This window comes from Hibiscus syriacus, unplaced genomic scaffold, assembly GCF_006381635.1.
Source record: "Hibiscus syriacus cultivar Baekdansim isolate YM2019G1 unplaced genomic scaffold, ASM638163v2 tig00111273_pilon, whole genome shotgun sequence".
Classification (NCBI taxonomy): Eukaryota; Viridiplantae; Streptophyta; class Magnoliopsida; order Malvales; family Malvaceae; genus Hibiscus; species Hibiscus syriacus.
In genome coordinates, this window is record NW_024063040.1 from 1,538,131 (window position 1) to 1,558,402 (window position 20,272).

The 20,272-nt window shown below is 34.4% G+C and overlaps 1 protein-coding gene across 4 annotated transcripts; it reads right to left on the reverse strand.

Moving 5' to 3' along the window:
* Nucleotides 1–2,566: 2,566 nt before the first annotated feature.
* Nucleotides 2,567–9,901, reverse strand: LOC120157591 (oxysterol-binding protein-related protein 1C-like). Of its 4 annotated transcripts, none has more exons than XM_039168681.1 (10): nucleotides 9,012–9,901; nucleotides 8,573–8,929; nucleotides 7,032–7,131; nucleotides 5,837–6,282; nucleotides 5,458–5,613; nucleotides 4,351–4,518; nucleotides 4,128–4,268; nucleotides 3,758–3,988; nucleotides 3,263–3,376; nucleotides 2,567–2,867 (listed from the first exon to the last, which is right to left on the reverse strand). In XM_039168681.1, the coding sequence occupies exons 1-10, from the start codon at nucleotides 9,618–9,620 to the stop codon at nucleotides 2,700–2,702; spliced, it is 2,490 nt and encodes an 829-aa protein (XP_039024612.1). In that variant the 5' UTR covers nucleotides 9,621–9,901; the 3' UTR covers nucleotides 2,567–2,699. The 4 variants fall into 4 exon arrangements, with proteins under 4 accessions (XP_039024612.1, XP_039024611.1, XP_039024613.1 ...); XM_039168680.1 differs by having other exon boundaries at nucleotides 5,837–6,285; XM_039168682.1 differs by lacking the exons at nucleotides 8,573–8,929; nucleotides 9,012–9,901 and adding an exon at nucleotides 8,030–8,218 and having other exon boundaries at nucleotides 5,837–6,285.
* Nucleotides 9,902–20,272: the final 10,371 nt, after the last annotated feature.

Below are 20,272 nucleotides of genomic sequence, written 5' to 3' on the forward strand. Positions count from 1 at the left end.
TACACACTATATGAACACAATTGCTCGAATTCAAAACCTCTTAAAAGAACAACATTCCCTTTAAAAACATAGACTATTTAATGGTTCAACCACTTTGATGTCTAAAAGAAAGAAATAGATTAAAATGATTGTTTTATATATTTACTTCGTTGAGAGCGATACGATAATATATAATAAATTTAGAAATGTACAAAACAAAATAATAACACAACAATGAAAATGTTGAGATTTAATTAGTTTTAATTCAAATTAAAACGATAATAGACAAGTAAGAAAATGATTATAACATATAAACGTTAGCAAAATATGCAATTATATTCAAATTATTGTTGTTTGCAGGACTTTCGTCTTAATTGAATGATTACATTTTTAAAGCAATTTTTTTTTTTCAAAGCAGATAGTTTTAAATCAATTTCCCCCCAACAGCAATACTAGAACGGTTAAATTTGGGGAAATTTCTCCAGAGTATAAAAAACTATCCTTTTACAATGAAAAGTATGCAATCATAACTAAAAATTCTTGGTCTTGGGTCACATCATCAAATTTAAACTGAGACACAAAGGGAGGGGATAAAAGGAAATCTATTATTTCTTAATAGGCCTGCAAATGAACCGAACGTTCAGCGAACCGTTCATGAACCATGCGGCGGGAAGTTCATTTATGTGCGTTTATTTATTAAATGAACGAACATGAACAAGATTTTTTGTTCGTTTAATTAAATGAACGAACATGAACATAGGTCTCGTTCGTTCATTTACGTTCGTGAACGTTCGGTTATGTTCGTTTATATGCGTTTAGTTATGTTCGTTTATGTGCGTTAATTTATGTTTAACCTAATATTCTTAAATCAATTTTGGTGACCAATTTGTATGTATCTTAAAAATATTAATTAATATGATATTTTGATGACCAACTTCATAATTAACCCAATTTTACAGCCTGATTAGCGGTAATACAAAAAACCCTAAATCTAAAAACAATATTTTCTCAACTCTTCTCCAACCCGTCATTCAGCTGTTCTTGATTCTCAACTCTCCCCACCCTCCACAATTTTCATTTCTGCAACGATTCGACGGAGCTTCAAGTCTTCAACTGTAACGATTCGACAGAGCTTCATCTCTTTCCCTTCTTGAACGTGATTTCATAAGGTATATAATTTGAATATTTGTTGGTCTGTTAATTTTGGGGTGTGAATTTGAGGATTTTTTGTGGCATCTTGAACGATGTGGAACCCCTTGTACGCCGCTATGAACAGTGCATTCGACCAGTCGGTCTTCTCCAGCCCACCCCTCGTTGCCCAGTCATCCGCGTTAGAGTTGCCCTTAGGGAGTCCCAGTCAGATTTACGCTTATATCCTCTAGTGGGGGAAGAAAGTGGCGTGGTCAGTGGAGCGCTGCTGGATATGGTTACAATGTTGCGGAGGAATGGAAGGAGGTGAGTTGAGGTATTTGAATTGAAACGAGTCAGACTCGGGCATAAGGAAGATGAGGGACTCGCATGATAGGAAGGTTCGGGGCTTGGGAAAGATGAAGACTGTGGACTGGGATGGTGGAAGGAGAACAATATTAAATTTAACATTTTGTCAAAAATGACTGCTGACATATTGGCAATTCCGATCACTACTGTTGCTTCTGAATCTACTTTCAGTGCTGGTGGGAGGGTTATTGATCTGCATCGATCCTCTTTAGGAATTAAGATGGTAGATATGCTTGTTTGTGGAGCTGATTGGTATCGTCAATACTATAGGTTGGAGAAAAATAAAAACAAGGTATTTTTATGTTTTAAGTTTTATTGAATTTGGTTTTACAATGACTAATATATTTTTTGTTTTTTGATTTGTTGTAGCAAAACGAAGATATCATACATGTTGAGATTCCTTGAAAATAAGGATGAATGAATTGGTATAACCTCGCTAATTTAGTATATTTTTCATCTTTTGTTATAACTCCTTTAATTTAATATAATTTTATTTGTTTGATTTTGATCAGGATGGATGATGAATTAACGGCTGATTATGAATGCAAGTTGAATATGTTACGAATATTATTGAAGTTGTTTGGATTTCAAGAAGATTGTTTTGTTGAACAAATTAACGTTAAGACTTTATTATATTCATATAGCTTACTTATGATTTATGTATGTTTTTGTCGTGTTCGAACAAATTAACTCTAAAGTTGTGTGAATCATTTAATATCTTTAAAAGATTGATCGAAATATCTGATATCTTCAAACATTTCATCACTGCTAATCAGCTCTTACGCTATTATCACTGTAGATTTGGTTGATTTGCATTGTCGACTATTTTTCATGAAAGAATAATGGAAGGTAGGGTCTCCAACGTTTATGTTCGTTTATGTTCGTTTATGTTCGTGTTCATTTATGTTCGTGTTCGTTTATGTTTGTGTTCGTTTATGTTCGTTTATTTATTAAATGAACGAACATGAACAAGCTATATTCCTTAATGAACAAACATGAACAAAAAAAATTTTGTTCGTTTATGTTCGTGTTCGTTTATGTTCGCTTATTTATTAAATGAACGAACATGAACATACATCCGTTCGTGTGCATTCGGTTCGTTTACAGGCTTATTTCTTAATGAACCTTTTTTAATCTAAACTTACATTGTTGAAGTTGGGGCAAACCCCATCACATCTGGTGAAAAAAAAATTGAAGAATGAGCATGGAAAAATATATGTAACTTAGTCAAGGATGAGATCAGAATGGACTTGGCCAAAGATATCAGGACATGAATCCCATTTCCCTTCATCTCTAGCCCCCCAGTATCCACCAATATATCGATATGATTCACTGTTTTTATCCTTTGCAAACCACCTTGGCTTCCAACCTCTCTCTTGCATGTTCCGTGCCTGCGAAAAAATATCCCCCAAACCCACCAAATACAAAAAAGATATTTGCTAAATCCAGTTGCATATTCAAAACATTAAGTCGATAGCAACACTATTATCAATTTTACTTGTTTGCGTCAAAATGAAGTCCACGATGATTAAGATAGTCAATTCTATGGTACATGATCAAACTGTACTTTTGACTATAATGCAATGACTTGCTAATACCTACTACTCATGATTCATGCTTTTACTACATTATTGGCATTTTCTGGTTAGTTTTAAAAAGCCTTGAAACGTTTTGTATAAAAAGCATTTTTATGTTCTCAACTAGGATTCCAAACTTTGGAATAAGCAAACCACAATTTGCACCATCACCCAATTAGAAAAATGCAGAAAAGAAAAATAATGTATACCTGTCGTTGCCGCTGCTCCAACCGCAACTTCTCTGAATTTGCCATTTCATACTCCCCGTTTTCCAGATGCCTTTGATCAGGTCTCAGCCTTGAATCTGTAGGAGGCAACTTTTCCTACATGCATTGAGGAGATTAAAATCAATATCCTAATTATTGCTAACAGTTCTGAGAATTGGTGTCTAGATAGTGCATCAGTTTCAAAATCATTCTATTTCTTATAGCTTCATATGGATGCAAATTAATTCTATCTTTAGTGACCAAGAAGCTTCATTACCAAAATCAAACTATTATAACCTAGAAGAACCCAATGGAGATGCCCTTCAAATGTAATGCTGTAATTAAAGATTTGTTAGATATGTGTTTATATATATGTATATGTATATTATGAAGTAAATGAAATTACATAGTCCAGAATGGAATTTCACATCACCCATTTAATGCATTGTTAGATGGCTGCCTATTTCATAATCCAATCAAAACTATTACACCAATCACCTTCAGACCAGGAGTGAGCTCATTCAATGTGATGGCAAATCGTGTTAAGTTATATCTAGTTGGGTATTGAGAAGGCTTGCTTCGCTTCCAAAGCGGACGGGATTCTGCTAAAGAGTTTAGTCCTTTTCCCTTTGCAGAACAATCTCCATTCACATAACACATGCTCTCATCCCATTTTCCAAATAATGTAGCCACCGTCTTTCCATGCCTATCTTGAACTAGACCATGTACCTGAAGTGCAATCAAGTTTTATAAACTGGTAAATGCCAAATATGGTTAAAAAAGAGGATAATAGAACAAAAAAAAATTCTTTTATAATGAGTTAATATAATTTAGTAAATTCATTATTTTGAGGAAGATGAAAGATCACCTGGTGAGGGTTTCTATCAATGATAGATTGCTCCTTAAATTTCAGCTTACATGAATATTCACGATTCCCCTCTATTCGCATAGTACCATAGTGATCACAGTACAACTTCCCCAGTATGAGATTGTATATCGATGTTGTCACCTGTCAAAATATACTAAAGTTGGTTACAACACGAATACTTGCACATATTTGATAATTTGTTCTTTAACTTTTGGACCTATACCTTACTCCACTTGAACACTTCTCCATCATCAAACTCCAAGGTCAACACACCAACAGGATCAAGCTGAATTGAGCGACCCCAAAACTTGCTCTTTAAATTGCTATCACCCCAAAATTTCCATCCAGTACCTTGACAATGACATGCTACAATCATAGGATGATGACTGACCTGACACCAAAAACAGAATCAGTCAAACTTCATAAGGTAACATCAAAGCAGAAACAAATAAGAAAGGATAAAAAAATTAACTCTTGGAAAAACATATAACAAGCAGCACGCTTTACTGTTCTTGGTACCCTAAATACTATAGGGATGTATATAGAAGCTTATTAATGTTCTCCACTAATTAACACCTAAATGAATAAGTTAATATTAAAGATTGCCTATTAACTACACTCGTTATAAATTATCTGATTCACAATCTTGAGCACACAATCCCATCTCCCTTACCCAGTAATTCATTTATGATTGATCACTGAACAATATCATTTTCGGTGATGATTGGCTAAATGTGCTTGCTTTCTTAACACCCTATATATTTGCTCTGCTGTGGTTGGATCCAAGACAAGGTCTTTGATGTAGCAGGTTTTTAGATGAGAATTAAGACCAAAAACGAAAAAAGAATCAACAGAAGAAGAAACAAAGAGAGGCAAGCAAAAAGGGGAATCCCCAGTCTTCCTTATGAACCAAAAGATCAAATAATATACTAGACATGCAGAGCTCATGCAGTACAGCAACTTTGACATCAGGCCTAGCAAACTAGTTCGATTTCATATCTTTGTACTAACAGGTAAAATGAAGTCAATAAATCATGCTAAGTCAAAATTAAGGACTATTTTTATGTATGAGATATACACCGCAAAAAATATATTGGTAATTAAAAACTAACCATATATGAATATAATTTAAGTTCAGTTCTATGAAAATTGAATTTGATAAAGCAACACTCTAAGTATGCCAGGTGAGCCGGGCCTATTCTTCAGTCAAAGGTTTGACCTTTAAAGAGAGATTGATAATACTTTAAATTTTGAATAATGATGTTGTGCGAATGCAGAAAAACAAAAAAGTAGAAAACAAGGATGGACTATATCTCGAGCCTGGACAAACCTTCTCTGAGAAGAAACGTACTCCTTTATCCGGGAAGTCAGCCTCATATGTTTCACCTAATAATGGATTAAAGGGCTTGCAAATTCTCCCTTCTGTTGAAGAATATCCAGACACAGCAAATGCAGCCACATTAAGAATTCTCATGAGGTTATTCCCCTGCAAGTTTTTGAGGTAAAATTATAAGTTTCAGCGGAATCTGGCCAAAGATTCAAATTGTCAAATTTCATGATAGAAAAAAGTTAGGTAAAGCCTCCATGTAAACAATCTTTACATTAAAGAAGAAAGTGATGTGATGAAAAATAAAATATAAGTGTGAAAAATTCATTTTCAACCAATGCTCTGTTATCTAAAATAAAACATGCGGAGTTCAAAGACTCACCCTTTTCCCCCATTCATATGCACGATCAAGAAGATATGAATGCTCCAGATCCTCGAAACACTTTTGAAGAGAAGAGAGAGGCTCATTAAAGTAAACGGGAAGACAAACTTTTGTAAGGTCTTTCCCAATATTATCCTTGATCATTGACCAAAGACTTACACCTTTCTCCTTTTCAACAGGGTCAGGCAACTTTTTTCGCCTTTTAATGCAAGGAAAGTTACTTCCAACTGATTTGATGTAAGGATCCATGTCGTCTTCAGAATCAGCAGCATTAGTACATTCATCATCAGAAGAGAAAGATGATGTCCAGAGATCAGATCCATTACTTTTGAAAGAACTCGATGACAAAAAGTCACGAGTGTCGAAGAAAGTATGATCATCTTCATCAGTTTCTTCTTCTGCAGCATCAACTCTTTCATTATCATCATCCGTGTCAGTTAAACTTCCTTCTGGGTAAGAATTTGAACAAACAGAAGGGAAAAAATTTAACCAAAGAAAACAATGTCGTGAAAACATTTAAGTAACAACAATGATTTGAATGAACATGAATCAAAGAATATCATACACAATTTCTACAACTAAGAATCAGCCCTATAACTATTTTAATAAGTCAGCTCTAGAACAGTAAAGCATGAGCTGTAGCACAATGGTCATGACTACCATAACAGAGGAAAGATTATAGATCATGTCTCAATCTGCTCCTGCCTATCTGGCAGTCCATCTCTGTACTTAATGATGTGAAAAAAGGGAATGAGAAATGCATAAGGGCAAAGAGCCACGTGTAATAACTTCAAATTGATGGAAAGAAGATTAAATTTATTTGACAGAAAAACTAACATGCAATAACAAAGATAAGGCCGAGACATGAAACAACTAATCATTTGACAACTTAAAAAGAGTCCTTTATTTGAATTCAGATTGGAAGGTGCAGTTTGCTCAGCCATCCAGACAACTAGCACTGTCTCAAGGTAATACACGAACCTCTAGTTAACAAGCATAATAAGTTGTCTACATATAAGTACAGGTAATACTCAAGCACATGACTAATAGAATGAGAAAAAAATCCCTCGACTGATAGCAAGTTCTAAGCATTGAATATAAACATCAACCGCATATCCCAGCACATAAGAAACAGTTGATCATAAATTAAGGAATCAACTGTTGTAATAAATAGTTTCAATGCCTAAAATCTTACCACTAGATTTGTCTTGCCTTATCATAGAATAAGTCTCTAGATCATTCAACTTGTTTTGGCTCTCATCAACCACTGTATTCTCCAGATCAACCTTTTCTGTCTACAAAATAAAGTACAAACACCAGCTTCTAAGGAAAAAGATATATTTAGATAAGAATTAAAAACTTTGTTGACAGAAAATAAGTAACATTCACTTTAAAGTTTATAAATAAACAAATAAAACAGAATTGCAGATAAAGGCAAGCGCCTCAACTTGCATGTTGATGCAATATCAAAGGTAAAATAAATTCACTAGACGCAAAGTACAATGGAACTCAACCAATTTAACGTGTAGCATAAGCCACACAACTAGTAGGCTCCCGAAATTTTAATGTACACCCAACCCAAGGCAAAAGCTACTTATATAACGACTTGCTCAAGAATATACCAACTTCTTGCAGTGTTGTAACTTCCTTAACAGACAATTGCACTGCGTCCATTTCAAACACAAGACCCCCACTATGGGCCGTAAAATAGCAGGATGTAGATGAAGCAAAGGGGGACCGTTAGGCCTCCTTGCAATGCCAAGTTCATAACAAACTAGCAAGAGTTAAATTTTAGAACAGAAATTTTAGCACAAGACGGTACTCAAACTAAATCATGAAGGTTTCTCTCCATCATCTCCATTTGGCCCCAAAAACACCATAAAATTTAGGGACGGGGAGAAAATAGAGGTCTTTTACTGCAAAGAAAGGGTGTACCTCAAAACAAGTACACTCCAAGAGACTTAGAAAGAAAGAGGAAGTACAATGAGCATAAAGTAATTCATGTAAGGTACTTTGCATGTACATGTTGATATTCTCAAGGAAAAAACACATAAAAAGGACACTCCATAAAACAGAAAACAGCTCCCTCTCGAACACTCCCCAAAAAAAAAGCTAGAAAGAAATATGACAATTATACATGCTTTATGTGTCCTTAAGTACATCAACTGCTAGTCAAGGAATTTTAAATTCTACCAGTTTGAAGGAAAACTTCTCACTATGCCACACGCATCTAATTTCCTTCATCCAATCAAATAACCTACCCAATATATCACTGATCCAACCACCAGCACAGCTGCTACTGTAAATGCCATCAATGCCATCATCAAGATTGCTACCACAACAAATGTCTCTCTCTGCTACTGACATTTATTTTATCTCTAATCAACAACAATACCACCAATGTTTTAGTAACTAAAATAGACTCCTCTCAACTTCTATACCACCAATGTATTAGCAAGAGGCTTCATAATTATGTTAGCAGAAAGGCTTCAGAATTATAGCTTAACTTCACATGAGATAAGTAGGGGAACTAACCCCCCCTTTTTTTCTTTATAAAACAAAATTTCATCAAAATATTCCTTCATGTAAAATTCAATAAACATCAATCACAAAGATGCACGAATATATCTAAAAAAATAACACCTTTCATAATTTCTACTCAAAAAATAAAAGGGAGTCGATTTATTTGTTCTGAAACAACCAATCAACGTTCATCATAATTCTTATAACACATACCTCTAACTGACGCAGGGTGTCAATGAGAAGACTTTGTTTCTGTTTAAGCAACACCAGATGGTTCTGCAATGCCGAGAATTCACTCTTCATAATCTGTTCGCTATCTTGGATAGCCATTTCGTTGACCTTTTCCTGCATCAGACGTTGCCTCAATTTCTCTGTTGAAACCGCCACATTGTCCATCGGAGCCATGAGCTCGCTATTTGACATCCTGGGGAACATATCTTTAACCGCCTGAAGCGCCTCCACCCAAGCAACCCGATCGTCCCGCGTCTCGGCTCGTAAATGGAGTCTCTTCGTTCCAGTGAAGATTGAGAATCTCTTATCATCTGATCTGCTTTCCCTTATAGAAGAAACCTGAGAAAAAGATCAAGAATAAAAGAACTGAAAATTCAAATTTTATTTTCCCCATTAATTCATTATTTTTCGTTATTCTAACCTTTAGGTGGACTTCACCAAAGGGTTTGCGACAGTTAAGGGAATGTCGAGAAATGGAATTGCGATGGCGGGAGATAATACGGAGAGACTCTTCGCCGATAACTTTGGATCCTCTTTCCGTTTCTTGGCTAATAGCGATCTTATCAGGTCCGTGGATTTTATAATATGATAAAACTCCATCTTGCAAAACGAACCATCTCGATTTCCAACCTTTCCCGTAATTCACCCATTTGTAAAGCACTCCTGATATTCCATTCCCTACGATGTCGTTTATCTTCACATCCACTAGCGGTGGAGGAGCCGGAACCGGAGCCGAAGTCAGAGCCGCGGTAACCTCTCTTCCCAACGATGTTCCATTTATCTGGTTCATCCGATTCAAATCCACGCTGCTACTACGGCGATGTTGATTGTTCTGATTTTGATTGGACTGGCACATGACTTGGGCCGTGGATCGAACCGAGTTGGATCTGAAGGAAGGACCGGAAGAGGAATTGGTTTTTACGGCTGTTGCAGGAAGATGAGGAGGAGGCATGGCGGCGATGACGTTGTCGGGTAAAGGTTTGACTGGGGAACGATCCGATACGGTTGAAATACAACACAAAGGATGCATAGAATAAAAAAATATTTTTCAATTGGATGAAAGAATTGGAAGACTCCAGTAATGACGACGTCTGGCGTTACGGCGGAGCACGGTGGTTGCAGTTAAAATTTTCATGGAAATTATTTTCCTTCTTCTTGGATTGGCGTTTTCAAAAGATTCCGTTTTCTTTTACGTAGACCAATTTGCAGAGACGGTTACAAAACGACGGAATAGAAAACGGTGGCTTTTAGAGCAAATAAATGGCCGTCGGCGTGATGTTGGGCGGAGTATTCCGTTAGAGAAAAGAAATCTGGTGAGGCTGGATACTGATTTGGTTCGAGTAAAGACTCTTTCTGAGTAACGACGCGACTTAAATTGTGGATTTTTAAGGAGTTAAAAGTAAGATAAAATTAAAATTTATAATATGTATATTCTTTATCTATTTATTATCTTCGATATTTAAAAAAATATATCTTAAAACAATTATTCGTAAATTCAACACTCCCAATTAATTTTATTAGAATAGCATCCTTTTGTTGATCGGAAATGTCACGTAAAATAAATATATATCTTATTATGCGTATTTAGTTTACATGACGCATTCTTAAATAAAATTAATTTTTGTATTAGTTGAAAAGTTTTTTCAATAATTAGTTATGTTTTGAAGTCAAATTTTAATGCCATTTTGTTGATTTCAAACGAAATGTCATTTTGTTTCAAAAATAATTATATGCAAGATTTTCCTTCCAATTAAAATACGAAACTGTCGTTGGGAACTGTAAATGATTTGATGAAGACTGTTTAGTTTTTGTTTTCAAGGAACGGTTGCGGTTGAGTGTGTGGTGGAGTAGGGAAGGAATAGCCGGCCCTCAGTGAGGAAGTGAGAATCGGACAGGTGGAAAAAGAATAGGAGGAAACGTGGAAGGAAAAACATGGTCGGGAGGGATTGATATGAAGTGAGCTGAAAGTAGGCTTTAGAGAGAGGAGCAAAAGATGGTTTCGCCATAAAAACAATCAACCTTCGGTGATTGAGCGGCCCATTCCCCTCCTGCAACTACAGTGGTTGTCTAAATGATGACCGTCGATTTTTTTCCTTCCCGATTTAAAAGTTTTATATTGACTAATCCAGATCGACTCAAGTCACACATTTAATTTTAATGGGTGATCCTCCCAGTTAAAATTTTCTATGTACATAAAAAAATTTGAGACCTTATTTAAGTGATATCAAGTTGCTTACTATTTAAATCAAATCTATCGATGACTGCATATTTTATTTTATACATTTATCAATAAAATAATTTTATGAAGTAACAATGAATGTTTATGATTTATGGTTGTTCGTATTATATTCTTGGATTTCGTTAAATTTTAATGTTATACATAAAATAATATATTGTTTTTTAAAGTATTGCCTTTTTGACGAAAGGGTGAGACTAATAGTCAATTCTAAATTTCTAATATATTGCAAAGAAGGTGTGAGATTTTATCTTTTCGGGGTCGTAAATAATACGAGATAGATCGTGAGTTATTCAAGATCGATTCGATCAAAGTTCGATAAATATTCAACTCGACTCAAGCTCTTAATGAGTCGAAACGAGCTATTTGATACTCTGACTCGAAAAGCTCATGAGCAACTCGAAAATATAATATATTAAGATTTTATTTTAAAAATATTAATAATATTAACATTTATGTGTTTATTTTTTTAAAATATTGTATAAGGTTTTTATGTATTTAAGATTCAGGTTCGAGTTTGAGTTTTAAACTTTAATCGAATTAAGTTTAAAATATATTTTCATTTCAAACTTTTACGAGCTTCAGTTTATTATATAAGGTACAGTGAAGAAATCATGGGAATATATTATTAATGCAATCAACATTCATTATCTTCAGTTATTCGAACTAATATTCGTCAATGGCGTTCCAACTTAAATTATTGCTTCCTTGGTTCGGTAATGTCGTCCTCAATGAAAATCAAATGAAATTGATTATTAAAAAAATTGAATATATATTTGATATTTTAATTTAGTACCTTTTATTAGTACATAAAATTTTATTTTATATATTGTTTTCATATTTTATTATATCATCGTTTTAATATCATATATATTAAAAATCATTAAAAATATAATTCTTAAAATTCTTAAAAGTTCAATTAAAATCGTTTTTATCATTTTTATTCTCACATTTACATTTGAATCGATCCCATGAATGTCGGTGGATTTCAATTAACAGAGGCTCATTGATGTTGGGTTTGGTTGAGTAATATATACATATATAGTAAAAAAAAGTTAAATATGATATTAACAAATTGAATGATTTTAGTGGTTAGAGGTTATTATAGTTGAAGTTTCGTTTAGAATAATTGTGTTTGTAGGGGTGCGCATGCATTGTTAATAATTAAAAAAAGTTTAAATATATACTACAATCAACTTAAAAAATAAATTAAATATTAGGCTTAAATATACAAAAGGTGTCTAACGTATGTCTTTTGTTCCAGTTTAGTGTCTAACATTTATTTCATTCAAGTTTAGTACCTAACGTTTCATTTCGTAACTTGAATTGGCCCAAGCTGTGATGGACCGTTAAGTGACATGTGTCATAACTTGGAAATTTTATTTATTTTTATTTAAAATTAAAATACATATATATATTAAAAAAAAAACGTGAATTTTAAAATAAACCTAAAACTTTAAAAACCTTCATTTCAACCCCCTAAACCTACATCGGCCACTGTCTTTTGCTATCGACGAAGCTCCACCCGACCTCCCCTCCCCTGACTACCAAAACCCCTATAAAATCGTGATCGACGACCGATCGGCTGTCGAAGTCATGTGGGACTGCGATTTTCATCCAAAGGTTGGCGGGGTATAAAACGTTTATTCGTCATCGACTGGTCACGATTTCATGGGGGTTTGGTCGCTAAGGGAATGGGAGGTCGGGTGGAGCTTCGTCGACGGCAATAAGCGGTGGTTGGCGTGGGTTTATGAGTTGAAATGAAGGTTTTCAAAGTTTTGATTTATTTCAAATTTTGTGTTTTTTAATTATATATATATATATATAGTTTTAATTTCAAATTTTAAATGCATTTTTTAAAATGATCAGTTGTGACACATGTCACTTAACAGTCAAACTCAACGGTCTGTCACGGTTAAACCTAATTTGAGTTACGGAAAGAAACGTTAGGCACAAAATTAAAACGAAATAGACGTTAGGCACTAAACTGAAACCAAAATCAGATACCTTTTTGTATATTTAAGCATAAATATTAGTATTATGTTTTTTTATCTTTTAATGTTTTCTCAAGCGTTATATTTTTAAATTTTAAGTTAATGATATGGAAAATCACGAATTATATTATACTAATTAATTATTTTTGACAAATTTTAGACCTAGTTTTAATTTTGTTTAGAGGAGAGAGGAAAGAAAGACTCTAAAAGAAAGAGGAATATTTGCCATTGATCTAAAACCTATAATTTAAAAGAACAATAAAAAAAACTATTAACCTACCAATATTTGTTTTTTCAAACTAAACTATAATAAACTCACGCCAAATCGGAATAAAAAGGTAGGGGGGGGGGGAAATCTTGGACATTAATGATGAGGTGATCCACCAATTATATTATGTTATATTATACTTCGTGAGAATGAACAGGTGGCACGGCGGGTGTGCGACAGCTATGTACTTCAAGTTCAATGCCATCATAGCATTGACCAAACCTATTATTGAAACGAAAAAGACGGCGATTTTACCGAAATATCACCTGAAAAGTAATAATTACCTTTCAAGCACTATTTCTCTTAATTTTACCGATATATCACTTTTTCTAACCAGGCACAAATAGTAATCAGTAATCACTGCCTTAGCGGGGTTTTGTCCGAACTGGCGCAATGTCATGAAAGGCACAGATGGTTATATGTGTCTTATCCGAGTTGAAGTCACGTCAAGGCATGCGTGAATCGTCATTCGTGCTTTTTTAGGGTTTCTAACACGCGTTAGTAAGGTGCTGATCACAATTCGCATGCCTTTTCTTTAATACCCCAACCGTTCACACCTCCCAATTTTATGGGAAATCCGACTAACCCCTTCCCCTTATTCTTCAAACACAACCAAACACAACATTCAAATCTCTCATTATTCCGAGTATCATTTTTTCTATTAAGAAGGTAAAATATTTTTATTGTATTATAATAAATCAATAATTTATTAATTAATTAAATTTTATTATATTAAAATTATATTAATTTTTTCAGTTATAAAATGGAAGACAATTTGCTACGTTTAGATGAACATCATATCTTAAGGCATTTTACTGATACGGTAACAATTTTAAATTCTATTTTAATTTTAATTATCGTTAATATTTTATTTATTTAATTTGTTTAGTATTAGTTTATATTTTAATATTTATAATAATTATTAAATTAGGAGAGAGATTGTATATTAGATCATTTCATTCGTAATCTTAAGTTAGAGATACCTACCCGTGTATGATCGTATTTAGTCGATGCTGAATTCAGTTACATAGAAAAATATAAATGGCATAGTAATCTTGAGTCAAACCTTATTTATGTATTGGTTGAGCGGTGGAGACCAGAGACACACACACTCCATCTTCCATGTGGAGAATGCACAATTACGTTAGAGGATGTTTCTTTGCATTTGGTACTTCCGGTAGATGGGGACGTGATTTATGGGATGGCGCATGGTGACTGGCATTCGTTGTGCGATGAGTATATTGGAGGCGTCCCGCCTAATTTTAACTGTGGTCGAATTCCGTTAAATTGGTTGGATACAACTTTCAATCATTTTAGTGGTGACGCCTTAGAGGAGAAAGTTAAAATGTATGAAAGGGCTTGCATACTATATCTCATAGAAGGGCTCCTGATGCCCGACAAATCGCACAACAAAGTTAATTGTAAGTGATTACGTCACCTCACAACTTTTCATCATGTTGGCACACTGAGTTGGGGCTCTGTAGTTTTGACATTTATGTATAGGGAAATTTGTCGAGCTACTGATTATAGAAAAAGTTCTATCAAATGATGTCTCCTTCTGATCCAATCTTGGGTGTGGTATCACATCTTCTTTTTTTGTCCGGTGGTGAAAAACCCGTTGGTCTTCCCGCTATTATTGAGGTAATTCCAATACTGATTTCATATATTAATAATTTTATTTAGTATATAATTAAAATTATTTCATTGAATAGGTGGTCAAGTGCAAGAAAAGATCATTGGGACTTACCTGATGAATTGGAAGAAATTAGGCTACTTATTGATCAGAAGGCTGACACATAGGTTTTTTATTATACTGAAGATATAGGGTTTACATCCCACATCACTTAAGAGACCCATTAATGTCTGGATAGCAGTGGTCCCTCTGATATGTTATGCTATTATCGAGTGGCATCCCACTGATCGCGTACTCCGTCAAATTGGTTTTGTACAATATAATCTCGGAATCACCTAAGAATCTCGACGATTTGCATATAATCAATAGACTGGGTAAAAAAGAAGTTGACTGGCTGTTGAAGCACTATGAGTGGATCGACGTGGGCATATTCTCCATACATAACCCATTTACGTGGATCATTACTCGGTTACGGATGATTATTATGAGTGGTTCAACATGAACGGGAAACCGTTCCTACTTTCCGAGGAATCATGAGATAGGAGCATTCATCGACGTCGACAAAGAAATCCACCGTAACAACATCATCATCCCTGACTCATAGATGGAGAAATGGTGCTTTCGGTTCATCCTCAACTGTAGTGCTGGAATCATCACAACAACCACCATTTACACCTATGTACATTCTACAGCCATTTCAGATGGCAGCGCAACCGTATCATATAACATCATATCCATTTCATATGCCACTACAGCCAGGTCAAACGCCATTGCTTCCATACCAAATGTCACCACCGCCACAGAGTTTTATGACCCTCTTGATGGATATTATAGTCCTATGCTTGCAGATTCAACTTAGGGTTTATATATTTGTTATTTAGTGGGTAAACCTTCACTACATGCACAGACACCTTCTGTACAGTTTTCATACACATCAATATCGATCTTTTCATAGTTTTCACAATTTTCTGTGAACGGTGGGATAGTTAGTCATACACTTCCTGGGTCCTTATTCTATGGAGGTGCTACATCGTCATTCGTCCCTCATCAACAAAACGTATATGCTCCTGATTATGTTGTTGCTGCTAATGATGATGATGATGATGATGAGTGTGAGGAGTCAGAATAAGTTATATGAAGAAATCATCCTCGACACAGATAGCCACCACCTTGTGGAACACATTCAAGACACCTGCATCAATAAAGTTGTTTACTTCATTATTTTTTATTTAATTTTTTTGTTTACCAACAATTGTAGATTTTTTTATTTAATTAATGACTTTTTAATTATTTATTTTCTTAATTCTTTTATTACTTAATTGTTCGAATTGTTTAGTTATTTTAAATTTTTTTACTATATCTTTTTCTTGTTTAATTAATCGGTGATGCTCAAATGACATTAACTGAAAGTAAATAAAAATTAAATAACATAAACTTAAATTTCATAAATAACAACTACATCAAGCACAACATCAACGGTTACTTGATGACAAAATATATGGATATTTTTCCTATTGCGTCATAGGTTTTTATAATGCCCACATCTTTTGTTTTCTCTGGAGGTCTCTCGAATATCCATGTCACAATGATTCGAGTGGATTTTAGATGATCGGGCTCCCTCAATAAGTACTGATATGGTACAATCGAAAGCCAATTGTGAACCTCATTAGAGTCTTTCTCATTACCTATGGGGGAACTCAAATTCATATACCGTAAACACTTTTGAAAGTCAGTATACAAGATCCACAAAATGGTTATAGTCTTGACAGGTATGCGAGCAAGTTGTTGTGACATGAGAGCATAGATACTTCAGAGCTTGAAAAAACCGACAGTCGCATCATCTGTCTCGTAGATTAAATTTGAACGAGTTAGCTTGAATCCCTTGAAGAAGTCGTGCATCTATGTGACACAAAATAATTTATGGGTTCTAGAGAATCTTGTTACAGACATTCCATTTGTTGTAGCAATTCTTTTTTGTATATCTGCAACTAATCTTGGGTGATAGACATAACCGTTTTGCATCCAAGTTTGAGCTTGTCCCCCGAGCTTGGCAAAAAGTGCTCCTAAACGAAAATATGTCGTTTTAACCAAAGTCATTATTGGTAAATGACGTGCCTCCTTTAAGGTTGAATTGATAGCCTCAGCCATGTTGGTCGTCACGTGTCCATATTTATCCACCATCATATGTATTTGTCCACATTTCTTTGTTGATGAGGCTGATGTAATCATATCATTCCTCGTTCTTTCCTCGCAACTCTTGAAGCATTGACTCAAATGTTTCAAGTAGTAGTTAGTAACCTAGGCATCAAATGTAGAACTTACTAACTTTTTTGCATAAAAAATGAAAATGATTGAGAAATAAAAAATAACATTTTGACACACCCATGCGCACAAGTAATTGGTGTTCATCATTCTTCTTGAACCTTCCATGATAGTTTGCAGCCATGTGTCGGATACAATACCAATGTTGGACATAGGGTGGTTGCCACATTGGACCCAAAGAGTCTATTGTTGCTTTGATCCCAGCTCCGTGATTTAAAATAAAACAAATTTTCACCATCGTGATAACATGTAAGCGTAAGTTTCGGAGGAAAAAAGCTCAAGAATTCGTATCTTCTCATTTAACAATGAAAAAAACAACTGGAAGAATGTTGCGATTACCATATAGGATAATTATCAATAGTAAAACTTGCTTGTATTTTCCATACAAGAATGTCCCATAGATTTGGACCGCGGGCTTCCATTATTTCACAACATTAATGCACTATGGGTAAGTCCAAAAAAACGAGTAGAATTGACATCGATCGCAAAGAACTCAATTATTGTGGTATACATGGAAAGTTATGAAGTCGATAATTATCCCATGATTCAATCTGCGCACTACCATATACCAACTTGGTAGTTCATTGTAAGATGCATCGCATTCGTCGTTAAGTTTTTTAATGACATTATGCTTTTCCTTCAATGCTTTCTTGTATGAGACGGTATATCTATACTGCAATTGTATAGTTGAAATCAACACCGTAATAGATGTATGGGAGCTTGCTTTTACCATGGGCATGATGGCTTTGCATATAATGTCGGAGTCCAAGTTGGGATGATCCTAGTTGATCCATCCAGTATAACATGTGTGAGGACCGTTGTATATCGTTACTTCTCATTTATTGTTTTCCCTCTTCCTCTTCGATACGCCAACCATCTAATTGCATCCATTATTATGTTGAGATGGTGGCATATATGTTTTTCAATGGTAGAGAATCAACCATTATAGCAACATCGTCATCGATTGATAGTTTAAACGCTGTATAAGTTAATGAAAATATTGCGGTTGGAAATCTATACTGAAGTGAATACAATCTTTTAGTACTTTCAACATGAATCTTCCTTGAAATTTTTGTTATCGGCTCCTCAAGAGTTTTGTTTATCTTGAAAGATATTCTGACAGAATGATTTAATGCGAAGATAACACCGATTTCATCTTCCTAATTTTCTCCATCATAGTAAACAATATATGAAATAAATATCAATCTGAGAGTCTGAAAGATTGAGAGTTCTATATCTGCAAAAACATTAGTTGAAATACGCCTAATTAAATAAATAGTATATGAATTAAAATATAAACTAATAAGAAAATTTAAAAAAATTCACAATAATTTAAATAATATAATTTTATATTGTTACTGTATCGGTAAAAATGTCTTGACGTATGATCCTACTTTCCAATTTTGACAACCGCAAAAAATAATACAGAATAATAAGTACAATATTTTTTTTAAAATAATCATATATAAAATAAATATAATATAATAAAAAATAATTTTACCTTACAACAAAAATAGAAGGAATTGGTGAAGCAAAAATAGAAGGAATTGATGTGATGATATTTGCATAGATGGGTGTTAGATCAGTAAAATTATGAGAAAGAGTGCCTGACATGTAATTATTACCTTTCAGGGTGATATTTCAGTAAAATCGCCTAAAAAACACTAACTAAAAATGATGATTATTCATCTAGTTTAACTTTATGCCCACAAATACGATTACTATATTGGATGAGTGTCAACAACAAAATTTGTTTGTATTTTTCATACAAAAATATCCTATCAGTTTGAATCACGGGTTTGCAGTATTTCACAACATTAATGCACTGTGGGTAAGTCCAAAAAAATAATAGAATCGGAATTGATCGCTAAGCACTCGATCATTGTGGTATGCATAACAAGTTTCGAAGTTAACTATTGTCCCATGATTCGGTCTGCATACTACCCTAAACCAACTTGATAGTTCGTTATAAGATAAAACACACTCGGCGTGAAGTTTTTTAATGGCATTCTGTTTTATCTTCCATGTTTTCCTGTAGGAGATAGTGTACCCGTATTGAGACTGTGTAGTTAAAATCAACACCGCAATAGCTATATGGGAGCTTGCTTTGACTATGGGCTGGAAGATAATGTCAGAGTCCAAGTTGGGATGGTTCTGGTTGATCCCTCTAGCACAATATGTATGAGGACCTTTGTATATTATTAGTTCTCATATGTTATTTTTCCTCTCCCTCTTCGATAAACAAACTATCTAGTTACATCCGTTATCACGTTGGACACAGTACCAAATATACTTTTTGGTGGTGGATCGGTCGACTCTAGAGTGAACATAAATACGAATATTGTAATTCTTAATTGTAATCATCACTTCTTATTTGGATGGAAACTCCATTCCGACATATAACTCACCATCACTGGCTAATGAGTTAAATCTGTAGTCACCAACATTAGGCATATCCGTAAATTCTGGTCCGTATATTGCACCATAATCAATTTCATACATGTGTGCTTGAGGTTCCATATGTACCGTATTTGTGGGAACTTCATCTACATTATTATCATCGGAGTCCATGTTGAACTGCGATGATTCTGACTCAACGAATAGTCTAGTCTCAGCACCAGCCACACCTGACTCACGAAGAGGTTCTTCTAGTGGAGATAAGGGTTCCTCTGTAATGTTGTTATTTAGTTCGAAAAATCTAGTAGTTGAATGCCTTCACTTTGAACTTGAAGGCATCGTGTCGTATGGGTTTTGAACTTAGTGTTGTGTCGCATGCATATCCATATTAAGGTTAAAGAAACTCATAGTTGAATGCCTCCCCCTGGAACTTATAGGCATTATGTCAAATGAGTACTTAATATATTATTGTGTCAAGTGCATCTCCATATTAAGATCAAAGAAATTGACAGATGATTGACTTCTCCTTAAACTGGAAGCATTATTGCCATATAGATTGTTCGTGGAGCCAAGTTGGTGGAGATCGTAACATGTTGTTGATGAATGTCTCCCCATTGAACTTGATAGAATGATAACAGTATGTGGATTTCCCATTAATGAGTTAAAATCATTACAAACTACTTGAGTTGGGTTGTCAACTTGATCAGCTTGTTGAGTCAGCCCATAGTGGGAGCATAATGATATACTACAAACCACAGACACTTCAACAAACGTGGCATACATTTAAGTATCAGTGTTTGAATTTTGATTCTGAGCATCAACCATCATAGCA

Excerpts from the sequence above, each read along its gene's own strand:
- LOC120157591 (XM_039168680.1), bottom strand. The coding sequence starts at position 9,620 with ATGCATCCTTTGTGTTGTATTTCAACCGTATCGGATCGTTCCCCAGTC. Across the intron at positions 6,286-7,031 it reads AAGGCAAGACAAATCTAGTG|AAGGAAGTTTAACTGACACG; the intron begins GTAAGATTTTAG and ends ATTCTTACCCAG. Across the intron at positions 3,989-4,127 it reads TTGATAGAAACCCTCACCAG|GTACATGGTCTAGTTCAAGA; the intron begins GTGATCTTTCAT and ends ATTGCACTTCAG.